The 14,675-nt window shown below is 36.7% G+C and overlaps 1 protein-coding gene across 1 annotated transcript in view; it reads right to left on the bottom strand.

The window, feature by feature from the left end:
• Nucleotides 1-1,123: 1,123 nt before the first annotated feature.
• The window catches only part of SAR1B (SAR1 homolog B (S. cerevisiae)), a 23,059-nt gene continuing 9,507 nt past the window's right edge, over nt 1,124-14,675 (bottom strand). The window contains exons 3-6 of the mRNA XM_006888061.1: nt 8,165-8,230; nt 5,012-5,115; nt 3,879-4,010; nt 1,124-1,765 (exon numbers count right to left, since the gene is read on the bottom strand). Coding sequence (XP_006888123.1) covers nt 1,649-1,765; nt 3,879-4,010; nt 5,012-5,115; nt 8,165-8,230 — 419 coding nt within the window. The 3' untranslated portion in view covers nt 1,124-1,648. The remainder of the gene's footprint in view (nt 1,766-3,878; nt 4,011-5,011; nt 5,116-8,164; nt 8,231-14,675) is intronic.

The following is a 14,675-nucleotide window of genomic DNA, read 5'->3' as shown; positions in this document are numbered from 1 at the left end:
ATACTATGAAATACTTGGTTTATAACCAAGAGAGAAATCTTCAGCTTGAGTCTTTAACAATACATATTTGGCACTTGTTTTTCATTTTACTAATGATGGGAATCTTAGACAAATGGAAAAAATTCAATGAAGAAACCACATTCTTAGAAAATTGTAATGAAAAATTAAAATTTTGTTCATAAGTTTATCAGTGAAGCAAGCATTATATCTAAAATAAAAGCTTTTTTACTACAAAGTAGTAGATAGCTGAGAACTACTGAAAATAAAGAAAATTAAAAGCAAACACTACCTTCTTCCTACATAGAAACATGCTAAAGAAAGCAAAAGAGCTCCAGGATCAGAGTAAAATCCCCACAATTCTCTGTGAACAGGCTGCCTCCTTTTCGGGGAATAAACAGGCCTCCACAATGAAACTGCACAAGACCCTACTGTTGCCCACTCTGGGAAATATCATTAAATGTAAAGTCTGGAGAGTACCTGTAAATGTGAAGAGACAGTGCCTATTAAGTACCTTTGGTGACAATGTATAGATCACCAAACCAGATCTAAAAAAAAAAACCCAAACAAAAAATCAAAGACTTTTAAAAATTAGACCAGAGAGATGAAGCCATAACCACTGCTGTTAAGACAAATCCAACTCATGAAGATCCTCCATCAGATTTCTGAGGTTGTAACTCTTTCTTGAGGAAACTGCTCATCTTTTTCCCATGGAGTGGCTGGTGGACTTGAACTGACAACCTTCTGGTTAGCAGCCAAACATATAACACACTACAACACCAAGAGCACCTTGAGATGAAGCTACAGGGCTTAACAAACCAAGAACCAACCCTGCGTTGTACCATTAGATGTTCTTTTGTTCAGAAGGCTGATCACAAAAGGACTAAAACAGGCCCCATCAGTAATGGTAAAAAAGCAGCCTTACAGATCAAAATACATCTGACTCAGCCTCACACGTGACAGCAGGTGCAACCAATCACAACTGTGCTCCGGGTAAACGCAAAAGCCTCTACAGGCTAAACTTTTTGAAGCAATCTTCTTTTCCAATAATCCTCTGATATGTGTAATATTAAATACTCAAATTTTCAAAGTCTACTAACTAGATAAAACACATTAAAATGAAACATTTGCCAAACATTAGTTTGTTTTATTGCATGACCTTTGCATAAGAAAAAATATTACTGAAAACTGTAAGGCATCATGCAATCATTGATAACCTAATTATTAACTGTACACTCAAGGTAGACAGACATAGAATCTAAAATTTTAAAACTAGTTCCAAAAAGTACATAAAAAAATTTAACATAATAAGCTTTTAAATATGGTTTATGGTTGTAACTTTATGTTGTTAAAAAAGTGGTTCCAATGTATGGCTGGAGAGTTGCTCTTTATAAACGATGCTGGGGGTAATGTTGGATTATAAACTTTAAAAACTATTTTTATGGAATTAGAAAGCTAAGATTATGATACTCAAACTTATTTCAATCACTTTTCAATTTTCACTCAAATTAAATTGATAGAATATTAATAATCTTAAAAACATCTGTTTTATAACCAACAAAAGTCTATTGAATTCAAGTTATGTGTGCTGAGTGATCAAACATCTCTGAGTAGGCCTGAATGGTTTGACCTGGAACTCATATGGTTGATGTTAATCAATGTATTGCGCCATCCAGCGGAAACCTTCTCCATAGCCTTGTCTTTTAAGCACACTGCACATGAAGACTTCTAAGGGTCGGGCGTTGAGTTCTTTCAGAGATACATTGCCCTAGAAGAGAAGACAGGAATTATGCTGAGAGACTCATTATAAAATAAATCCACTACCCAATAGAACTTCATATTAATACATCTTAGAACAACGGGTGGTTGTGAAAAAGTTCAGGTCCAATAAATACACAGGTAGTCTCCTTTGTCTACTTACAGCAAGATGACTATTCAGTGGAAAAGAGGTTAGCTTGTGAGATACATAAGAATAAAAAAATAATCTCACTATACAGAACACTTTGATCAAAGATAGAAGACTCCAGAACAAAACAGAATTTCAAATTCTCATAGATTTCAAACTTTCTGGAGCCACTGAGGATAAATGAACCCCTGAAGCTTCTGACCTGAGATAATCTTTTTGTTTTAAACCAAAAATATTCCCTGAAGCCTGCTTTAAATTAAGCAACATTGTAGCCTAATTAGGAAAAAAGTCTGTCTTCAAGATTATGCTCTTTGAAGATAGATAGATAGATAGATAGATAGATAGATAGATAGGTAGGTAGACAGACAGACAGATTATATATATTCATATATATTCAAACTGGCAACAGCAACTCAAAAGACTAGATATGAGTATACATAAACCAAGAAAATTGTTTATACAATCAAGAGTTTGTCCATTGTTTGAGATTTTTAACATCAAGAGGGTTTTTCCCCCTCTTAACACATTCTATCTAAAAAGTCTATAAAATAGTGTCTGGGGTTTTAAAAGCTTGAATACAGCTATCCAAAGCACCAAATAAGGCACCAATAGGACAATGCAGATACAAATTAGACCACAGAAATGATGAAGCTGTAGGGCCCACCAAACCAAGAAAACAGAAATTGGTAAAAATGTCTATATGCCTAAAGCTAGAGAAGGATAGGCAATATCCTTCTGTGCAATTAACTTCCTCTGAAAACCTGCTGTAGGGTCAGCTATGGGTCAGTTCCAACTCGATGGCCCTCAACAATATGCCAAAAGCAACAGAGGAAGGAGAATCAGAAATAGAATGTAGTTGTGGAGTACATGACTAAACACCTCAATAAATAATTGCTTTCTTCGTCCTGAGACCAGAAGAACCAGATGGTACATGGCCACCAATACCAAACATTCTATCAAAAATTCCATAAAATAATTCTTATCAAAAGAGGGAAAATGGAGAACAGAATTTCAAATTTTCATGGACTCTAGAATTCCTGGAGTCATGAAGGTTGGAAGAACCTTTGAATGTTGCCCTGAGAAAACTTTTAATTCTCAAACTAAAAACATCCCCTGAAATCTTAGAACCAAACAATAGTTTAGCTTAACTAGTAAAAATATGTTCACTTTAAGCATCAAATTCTTTTAAGAATTCTCTATATAGAATCAAGTTGACATTAAAATTTGAATGATTATGTAAGAGTTTTAGGAAGCAGTGAATTTATGTTAATGGGAGAGGAGTAACTTAGGAAATTAGGTTAAATGGTTGCACAACTTGAAGAACTGGACAATTTTACTAAACAATTTTACTAAATGGTATATGTAGAAACTGTTGAAGTGGTATATGTTTTGTTGTATATATTGTTAAAAACAGCAAAATAAAAAATTTTAAATCTTTTCAGACTCAGATACTATACACTGTCAAAATAAAATTTTCCAAGTTAAAATAAAAGAAATGCAAAAATAATACATCTTAGTTTTTATAAAATGTACAAGCATTTTCATGTTCAAAATCAGAAAAATACTACTGTACCATTTTTATGTTGTATTTATCTATACTGAATTTAGGACCTAAATAGTTAACTGTCATGTTTATACAATTATTGGTATGTTTAAACACTCAAGCATATTTTTTATTTAGCTAATTATGAAAATTTATGATAAAACTTCAAAAGCTCTATTTCCCATAAACACCAGAGTTAAGCACAATTGAGAATGGACTGTCTTGACTTCATCATAAAAAGATTTCATACAGTGGTAGAAAATAAAGAAATGAAGACATCATAAAAATAGCCAATGGACTGAAAAGCTTTACTTTAAGGGGGGGAAAAAAGGAGAAAAAGGGCTTACGTAGTTGAGGCAACAGGAATTTAAGAAGACATTTGTGCCATACAACAAAAACATAAGTGGGGAGCTGAGAAGTATTTTTTCCTACCTTTCCTGTTGTCTGGCCATATAAACCAAACATCTCTCGTAACCTCTCTTCACTGATAGCTTCAGGTCTGTCGATCTTATTCCCAAGAATCAAGATAGGCACATTGGCAACAGTTTCATCTGTCATTAATGACTGAAAACAAAACAAAAACTAAGACATTAATACGAAATCATTTAAAGAGCTTTTTTAACAAAATATAAAAATAGTCTCATTCTCTACCAAATCATGTCAACTTTTCAATATTCTTTGGTAAACTTTCTCTACCTTTTAAATGGAGGAAAATAAAACCATAAACTAATTTCTTCTTTCTTCCTAATGCTGTCTCTGAAATGTTTACCCTATAAATCTATGAGGTACACTGACTAGAGCCAATGCCTAAAGTGGGCAGAACTGATTATTCCCCTTTCTGTTATGTATTAAGTTCTGTGACCTTGGAAAGTTAGCCTCACTGAACTTCAAAGAAAATTGAGAGTAGTGGTGCCTACCTATCAAGTTGGTTTAAGAATTAAATGTATGTACAGTGCCTGGCACATAGTAGGCTCTTAGGAAATCCCTGATCCTCTTCTAAGATTACAGAAACTATGTGGGCTTTTTCACATGAACAGGAATTTGGGCATGCTAATTTAAATCATGGACCTGCTTTCTCTGTGATGGCCTGCCTGCTGCTCTTAACACCCTTTAGGAAACATTGGGGGTAAGCAAGAGGAGGTGAGAAGAGTGAATATACAGGTCTCTGCTCACTATTAGGAGTGATGACAAGGATGGTATGTCATCCAGGGTTTGGTATGTTCCTGAAGAAATTGACATCCAAGTATGATCAGGTACTCAAACCAACCCACTCCAGGAATGCAGGAGACAATACATTCTACAAGGGTAATATACACACTCTGTATAGGGTGAGCTCCTCAAGTCTTAAGGAAGGAAGACAGTGCTAGTACTTCCTTAATAATTACAATTATTCCAAGTTGCTCCTTTACCACTCTAAGTAATCACTACTTAATCACTGAATCACCAAATTGGTAGGAGTTACATCAGAGACTGAAGAAAACTTTGCTCCTTAGTACCTACATCTCCAATCTATTTCCTCATGCTTACTACAGTGACTGAACTATGTTTAGTTTTATTTAACTTACATCAAGTTCTTCTTTTGATTCTAACAACCTTTCATGGTCTGCACAATCCACCAGAAATACAATGCCATTGATAGCAGGAAGGTAATTTTTCCACACTCTTCGAGCTAAAAAAAAAGTCAGGAGTTAGATTTTATTTGCTGGCCAAATTGATGGAAGAGTCCAACAAGATAAAAAGAGTAGTCATCCCTTAACAACTCATTGCTGTCAAGTCAGAACCAACTCACAGCTGACCTTCAGTGAGTTTTCAAGAAGGTGTATATCACAGCAGATTGTCTTTTTCCCAGGGAGCAGTCCCAAAACATAAGAGAGGCACCATTTTGGGGGGGCAGCATGACTCCCTACCAACTACACTACTAGAGCTCCAGTCATCCCCTGTAGTTATGTTCCACTAAGTCATCTGCAACTCAAAGTGATCCCATGAATGGATCTGAACCCTGTGGTGTCCTCACCATCACTGATACACTTGAGTCTGGTGTTACAGTCACATGTCTATCTTGTTGAGGGTCTTCATCTCTTACTCTAACCTTCTACCTTTCCAAACATTTACTACATACCTACGTTAATCTTGACCCTCAATGAGATAGACTGACACAGAGGCTATAGCAATGAGATCAAGTTTATCAGAGGTAATACGGATGGCGCAGGATTGGACAGGGTTCAGACCTGTTATTCATAGCAACTCTATGAGTTATACTCAATTCAACAGCACTTAACAAGTTAATCTTATACCTAATGGAAAAATTTACCATCTTTCCAGAAGGTGATCTTTACCAGAAATGTTCCAGGCTTTCCTTAATTGTGCCCATGCCAAACACTTTACCCTGCCCGAACTTTCCGATATGAGAAATAAATTAATATTTGCTACCAGTAGATGGTATGTAACAACAAAAACAACCAATAGACAGCAGGAGATCTGGTGGTTTAGCAGTCTTGTTCTGGCCCAACAGCAAGGTGAGTTTGTTTTGGTTGGGGTTTTTTTGACAGTAGATAATAATAAACATTACATTTACTGGAGGACTCCAAACTCCATTAACTTATTGAGTCAACTGTGACTTAACGACCCTACAGAAGAACAGAACTGTCTCACAGCATTCCCAAGGCTGTGAATCTTAAGGAACTGATTGAACTTTCCATAGTTCTTTCACAGCCCTGCTTCTGAGTGTGAACCACTGACCTTTTGGCTAGCTGCCCAACACTTAACACACTGTATCAATAACGGTCCTCCTGGAGGTTTGTTGCTATGCACCCTCCAGTCAGATCTGACTCACAGCTGCAAATCATATGGAAATATCTTTCTCCCTTGGAGCAGCTGGTAGATTCAAACTGCCTGCTTTTTGTCTGGTAGTGCAACTCCTTGCCACTAAAGCACCAGAAGATTACTCTGGAAGATTATAACTTTAAAATGTGTTGTTGTTAATAGCTATTGAGTCAATTTCCACTCATGATGACCTCATATGCAAACAGCAGGACTGCTTCTTAAAATTTTCAAGGCTGTGATGTTTCAAAAGCAAATTTCCAGGCCAATTATTAGGAAATCTAGAATACAAGCCAGTTGTGGGGGTAGGGGAGAGATAGAACACACACAAGTATTTGTGGTATTAAATATAAATATTAAAGTTTTCTAACAACTCTTGATTTTTTTTTGTGATTAATAAATTTGGAGTCAGTGGCAGAAGAAAATTAGAATTAAGTATAGATTTGCAAGCTTAAGAAAAGTAAATGTTCTACTCCTAACAGAAAACATGCTTCAATATTAAAAATTAATAAAGTCTATGAAACCATAAAGGGAAATCCCCCCCCCATGATACTCCTTTTTAGAAGATAAATAGTTTCAGGGAAAAACAATCTTTTTTTCTGTGATATAATATGAAACAATATAATAATGACATTCCAGATAAACTATTAGATTCTAAGTCTTTCTAACATTACATTCTAGAAATTAATTTATATGTATATGTGCATAAGTGAGCATGCATTTGAGAGAGCTCTGGTGGCCTAGTGGCAAGAAACTATGCTGCAATCCCAAAGGCACGCAGTTTGAAGCTACAAATTGCTCCGTGGGAAGATGGGCAATCTCCTCTTGTGTGATTGTCTCTGAAAACCCGCCAGAGGGTCAGCTATGGGTTGGTTTCAACTCTACGATACACAACAGCACAGCAACCTACATATACATATATATGAAATAATTCTTATGTCTCAAATGTAACTACTTTCACTAGCCACAACAATTTACAATCTTTTAAACTATATGTCACTTGAGGTTTTTAGAAGATCTAACATTTCTGTAAAACTCATTGGTTACCACTATGTTCTGGGTACTTTGTTAATGAGTAGGATTTTAGTCACAGAAAGTTTCATAGGGGAGTCTTTCGAATTTGTTCTAGACATGTATACAAGTGTGCTAATGCTACGGAAGTAAAGTTGTGAGGACTCTCACTTAGGAGTGGCTTCCAAGGAAAGGCAGCAGCACTCAAACTGGACCCTAACGGAGTTACTCATGTGTAAACAGGGGTGTCACAATCAAAGCACAGAGGTGGAAAGACACCTCTTTTGGAAGCACCTCACCTTTTCCACAGAGGTGGAAAAAAACCTGTTTGGGTTCAGGCAAAGAGAACAGGAGAAGGAATAATGTAAATTTAAGATCAGAAAAATAAATGAGGACTAATTCATTGAGATCCTGAATGACAATGAGTTGAGTCTTTATTCTGTAAGTAATGAGTGACACACTGAAGGTTTCTTATAGAGCTATAACTTTCACAACTGTGAATATGATAAGAAGTACGAACTGGAGCAGACGAAATTTAGGCTAACTTTATTCATATGCTTTAGCCACCAAAAGCAATTCAGTATTAAATAAATTGACCAAAGAGGCCTTCATGAAAATCAATCTTTATTGTTAAAGTATTTACTTAGGGATAATAATTTCTTCTTTGTGTGTGTGTGATTTCAGTGAAAATTTACAGAAATGGTGGGTTTTCATACACCCATGGAGGGAGTAATAATTTCTAAGACATTCCTAAATTAAACTCCTAAAATTTAAGCCCACCCTGGCCTTGTTTGAAGAGAACAAAATTTCAGGCACTGGAGCATAATGGTCTTATTTTTATTAAGTTAAAATAAAACAAAATGGACATGGTAGTTGTAGACTCTTACCTTGAATATGTCCACCCAGATCAAAAGTCGTAAAAGTCATGCCAGCAATAGTCAGTTCTTCTGAAGCTAAGTAACAATACAAAATATTATGACAATACAAAAATCACAAATCTATTCTTGTACTATATGACCTCTAATGTCTGACTTAATTGCACAAAAGACCAAATAATGCATTTAAGAACTAATAAAAGGATGCTTTCTTATATATATCCTCAAATACAACACAATATAATACAACACAATATAATACAACACTGATATAACACAAATAATATTCTATTCTGGTATATACTACCCGCCATAAATAATTATTTATTTGTTCTTCTCTGTCTTGCCTGCTGAAAATGCTAATGTATTCAGATTATAGCTGCTGTGATATCAAATAATTGCTCCAATCGAATAATTTCTCCTAAGTGGTGGTATAGCACTGGTCTGTGCATTACCGTACAGTGGTAATTAGTGGTTGCTGTGATGCTAAACACTGTGACACTGATGTGTCAAATGCGATAATGGTCACCCATGGTGGACAGTGTCTGTGGAGCTCCCTGATTAAAACAAGCTTGGAAAAAGGAGTGGCATCCACTTCCAAAACACTTTGCCTCCGGAAATTCTATGAACTTAGAGAAACCATGCAAGTTATACAAGTGTTCAGGTCTTTCATTCATAGGGTCACTATGAGTCATCTATGACTTGATGGCACATAACACCACCACCACCACCACCAACAACAACAACACCAAAAAAACAATTCTTCTTAAGTAGTATCCATGAAATATTTTCTCTCATGCATACCATTTCACAGGATACATTAATAATAAACTCAATTATAATTTTAAAGTTTGGCCATTATTTCTTATATACTTCTGTTTTTCTGCTCATCTCCACTTGGGACTCCAATTACAAGTGTTTGAGATCACTTGGTCTACTCATATTTTTGTACAGTCATTTTTCTTTTTTGTGCTTTATTCGGAATTATTTCTATTGTAATTACTTAAGATCTCTTGATTTTCTTTCTGTACTATTTTCTATTGTTGGGTGTCATCAAGGTGATTATGACTAACAGCAACCTCAAAAACAACAAATCTGAACGCTGTTCTATCCTATGCCAACCTCAATCTCTGACACACTTGATCCCATTGCTGCAGGCACTGTGTCAATCGACCTGGTTGAGGGTCTTCCTTTCCTTCGCCACCCCATCATCTCTGGAGAAGCATGATGTCCTTCTCCAAGGACTAGCCTCTCCTAGCAACATGCTCAAACGGAAAGATGAAGCTTTGCCATCCTGGCTTCCAAGGAGAACTCTGGCAGCACCTTCTCAAAGACATATCTGTTCTTTTGGCAGTCTATAGGATATTTGGTACTATTTTCCAAGACCATAGTTCAAAAGGCATCAATTTGTCTTCTGTTATCCTTGTAAGTGAGGATTTTTATTTCCCTGTCATTGAGATGTAATCCATATTGAAGACTGCAGTCTTTGTTTTTCTGCAGCAAATGTTTCAAATCCTCTTCACTTTTAGTAAGAAAGATTGCATCATCTGCATAACATACATTGATGAGCTTCCTTAATCCTAATGCCATATGTTATAGTTCAGCTTCTTGAATGATGTGCTCAGCATACAGACTGTGTAAGTATGGAGAAGGCATACAACCCTGATGCATCCTTCTTTTAAACCCTTGCTCTGTTAGAACAAGTTTCTTGATCTAGTATAGGTTTTGCATGAGCACAACTAAGTGTTTTGGGGTTATCATTCTTTTCAGTGTCAGTCGCAGGTTGTTATTATCCACATAGTAAAATGCCTTTGCATAGTCAATAAAACACAAATAGAGACATCATTCTGATATTCTCTGCTTTCAGTCAAGGTCCATCTGACATCAGCAATGATATCTGTTATGCTACGCCTTCTTGAATTTCTGGCAGTTCTTTGTCGATATAGTGTTGTAGCCATTTTGGGGATAATCTTGAGCAAGATTTTACTTGCATGTGATACTAAGAATATTGTGGATACATGGCTCTCACTTTATGGTCTATACAGAAATAAGATTGACTACATCTGTGGAAAGAATCACTGAAAAAGTTCAATCTCAGTAGTCAAAACCAGGCCAGGCACAGACTGTGGAACATACTATCAAATTATTCATGTGTAAAGACATCTGCAATACCAGCACAGTCTAACTTACTAATCTATCCAGAGACATTTTCAGTATTATTTCATTTCTAGAACTTCCATTTAGTTCTATTTTATAACTCACATTTATCCCATTATGTTAGCATTTCCCTTTAAAATCTTACACACTATTCATAATGATGTTGTTGTTAGGTGTTGTAAAGTGATGTAGGACTCAGCAACTCTATGAACAGCCAACCAACCTGAACTCTGCCCTATCCTGTGCCATCCTCATCATCTCTAATACACTCAAGCCCACTGCTGAAGTCAGCATGTCAATCCATCTCACTGGGGGTCTTCCTCTCCTTCACTGACCCTACAGCTTTCCAAGCATGATGTCTCCTTCCAAGGAACAGCCTCGCCTAGCTACATGTCAAAAGTATAAAAAAAATGAAGCTTCATCATCTTTTCCTCCAAGGAGTGCTCTGGCTGCACATTCTCCAAGACTTATCTGTTCTTTTGGCAGTATAGCCATTCAGCACTCTTCTCCAGCACCACCACTCAAAGGTACCAATTTTTCTTCCAGCTCTCTGATGTGTAGCAGGTGACCGAGAAGACCATGGCTTGAATCAGATATACCACAGTCTTCAAACTGACATCAGTGTTCTTCAGCATTTTAGAGAGGTCCCTTACAGCCAACTTTCCCAGTGCAAAACATCTCCTGATTTCTTGACTGCTGGCAACCAAGCATGTTGACTGTTGATCCAAAGAAGATGAACTCATCGACAGCTTCAATCCTTTCTCCATCTATCATAATGCTGACTACTGGTCCTGTGGTGAGGACCTTTGGGTTTTTTTCAATGTTAAGATGTAACACATACCAAACACTATAGTCCTTGATCTTCTACAGCAAGTGTTTCATATCCTCCTTACTTTCAGTATTCCTCCAATCCTGATGCCACATTCTTCTTCACAAAGTCCAGCTTCACCATACAGATTGAACAGGTATGGAGAAAGGATACAATCCTAATGCACACTCTAATTTTAAACCATGAAGTGTTCCCTTGCTTGGTTTGGACAACAGCTTCTTGGTTTAGGTATAGATTTCATATTAGCACAATTTGGTGTTCTGGGATTCACACTGTTCTCAAAGGGAGTTAGTCATAAGTTATTAGGACCCACACAGCCTTTGCATAGTCATAATCGCTGTTTTTAATATCTTTATCTTGTAATTCAATCATCTTTGACACTTATGTGTTTCTATTGATTGATTTTTCTCCTCACTATGGGTCACATTTTTGTCTTTGTACATTTAGTCATTATATGTCATATGCCAGATTTTATTATATACTTTTAGGGAAAGCTGAACATGGACAGTTAATTACTTACAAATGAATTTTTATGTTTTGAGAGGGCAGATCTAGAGTAGTCTTTATTTTGGGGCTAGTTTAGCCCAATTACTAAGATAGACTCCATCTAATCAAGTTTCTCCAAGTCAGCTAGTTGTTGTTTGTTGTTACGTGCCATTGAATTGCCTGCAACTCATGGCAATCCTATGAACAATAATCTGCCCTATCCTGAGCCAGTCTCACTGTCTGTGACACACTTAACCCCATTTTTCCAATTAATGAGTCAATCCACCTCATCCAGGGTCTTCCCCTCTTGCACTGTCCCTCAGTGCATGATGTTCTTCTGCAAGGACCGGCCCTTCCTGCCAACATGCCTGAAGTATGTGAGATGGAGTTTCAGAATCCTCGCCTCCAAGGAGCACCTTGATTTTACCCTGTTTGTTCTCTCCTGGTGGTCCATGGAATGTTCAACACTTTTTTCTAACACCAAGATTCAAAAGCATCGATCCTTCTGTCATCCTTAGTCACTGTCCAGCTCTCTGATGCCCAGTAAGTAATTGCAAAGACCATGGCCTAGATCAGGCACACCTTAAGTCTCCAGGCTGACATAGTTGCTCTTTTGCACTCTGGAGAGGTCCCTGACACTAGATTTTCCCAGTGCAACTCTTTGGATTTCTTGTGTGCTGGTGCCAAGAATGTTGATTATGGAATCAAGCAAGCTAAAATTGTTAACGATCTCAATTTTCTCTCCATTCATAAGCATGCTGCCAATTGGCTCAGGGATGATAATCATCTTCTTGATGTTGAGCCTCAATTCATATTGAAGACTGCAGTCCTTAACCTTCTGCAAATGCTTTAGGCCCTCCTCATTTTTGGCAAGTAAGGTTGTGTCATCTGCATAGTACAGGTTGTTATAGGAATTTACATAATTCCCAGCCCTATATGAGCTCTAGGAATTATTAAGCTAAGAGAGCCCTGTACTTGTTCTTGCTTTGGAAACTGTTCTTTTACTAGCTTTATGAGGTTTCATCAGACACATTAAGCAAGGTGTGCAGCAGGGTTGTATCCTTTTACCATACTTATGAGCAAATAATCTGAGAAGCGAGACTATATGAAGAATGCAGCAACAGGATTAGTGGAAGTCTCAGTAACAACCCATGATCTTACTTCCTGAAAGCAAAGAAGACTTGAAATACTTACTGATGAAGATCAAGGATTACAGTTTTCTGTATGCATTACACTTCATTACAGAAGGAAAAAACCCTCACCACTGGACCAATAAACAACATTATGGTCAACAGATTGAAGAAAAGATCAAAATTGTCAAGGAGTTCATTTTACTTGCAATAAGCAGCAATTCAGAAAGTAACAACATATTATATTGGATAAATCTGTAAAAGAATTCCAAAATGTTAAAAGGCAAAACCATCGCTCTGAGGACCAAGATGTACCTGCCATAAGCTACAGTATTTTTAAATGGCTCACATGCAAGCAAAAGCTGGATAATGACTAAGGAAAAACTAAGAACTTCTCTTTGACTAATATTTTGGCAAGGAATATTAAAGATACTATGGGCTGCCAGAAGAATAAACAACTCTTGAAAATCTTGAAAGATCAGTTAAAATGCTCTTTAGATAGAAAGGTTAGACAAAACTGTCTCACATATATTTTATCAGGACAGACTGAAGAAAATCATGCTTGGTAAAGCAGAGGGTCAGCAAAAAAGATGAAGAACCACAACTAGATGCATTAGCACAGTGACTAACAATGGACTCAAACATAACAACAGTGAAGGTGAAGAAGGCATAGGAGTGAGAATGGTTTCATTCTGTTGTTATATACAGTGTTAACAACTTGACAGAACCCAACAACAAGCCTACACAGGCAGATTTATATTCACCCATACACAATCCTAGATTTCTTTCTCTGTCTTACTCTCTCCACTCTGGTATTCTGCCTTACAAATTCAAATCATGTTGGTCTCTTGAGGTTTATTTTGACTTCTCAACTCAGCAAGGCTACTGGGTTTTTCTCTCTGTGGCTGGTATAAAATTGGCTTTAAGATGAGCCTGTTTTCCTCCTCTCAGCAATCAGTGTCTGTGCTAGATTGTACTATGCCTGCAAACAACTGTAGTATGTGGTTTTGTCCACTTTTCTAGATATTTCAATGATGGCGTAATCCCAGACTTTGTTATTCCCTTATGGTCTGAGATGAAGCCCCTCATAATCACAATGAAAGAGTCTAACTGCTTTGGTCTCAGAGTACTGTTCATCTATAAAGAGATTCTGTATGTAAAATGGCAGCCAAATGAATTGCTAATTGATAATCTCTATTCAAAGACATTACCCAAAAAGAATAGATAATGCTTAGAGATAGATGGCAAACTACCTCTAACTGTAATACTTAGAACATTTTCTGTTTCATAGAAGGTGTCCACTTTGGGTAATGAAGACATGAAATATTTTTAACATCCCAGTGAGTTCTGTCTTGGCTCTTCTCAATCAGTCTCTACTCTCACAAAGAAATACTGCTTTGAATTTCTATCATCATATGATAGTTCTTTAGAATTCCATGTAAATAACATTAAACGGGGTCATTTTTGTGATCTGCTTCTTCCAAACAGTAAATTATGGTTGAATATGTCAGTAGTTTGTTTTTCTTGCTTGCTAAGTAGAATACCATTGTGCAATCATTTTCTTTTTGATGAACATTTGGTCTGTTTCCAGTTTTGGGCTATTACAAATAAAGCTGTATAAACATTTGTTAAAGAGCTTTGATGGTGTAGTCAATAGAGTATTTCACTGCTCACCAAAAAAGCTATAATGTCTCTGGTGACTGGGATCTTCCAGCGGCTCTAGAGAATAAAGATGGCCAGTCTTCTCCATTAAGATTTATAGCCTCAGAGATCCATGGAGGAGGGTCACTATGAGCCAGAAGGCTTTGAGCCAAACATTTTTCTAGAAAACTGTTGCTATACATATGCTTTCATTTTTCTTGGACAGAAACCTAGGAGTAGAATTACTAGATCAAAGTGGAGATTTAGGTTACTTTTTTTT

This window comes from Elephantulus edwardii, unplaced genomic scaffold (genome assembly GCF_000299155.1).
Source record: "Elephantulus edwardii isolate Elephantulus edwardi_28Jun2011 unplaced genomic scaffold, EleEdw1.0 scaffold00064, whole genome shotgun sequence".
NCBI lineage: Eukaryota > Metazoa > Chordata > Mammalia > Macroscelidea > Macroscelididae > Elephantulus > Elephantulus edwardii.
The sequence above is the reverse complement of the archived record's forward strand: the minus strand, read 5'-3'. Positions and strand labels throughout refer to the sequence as shown.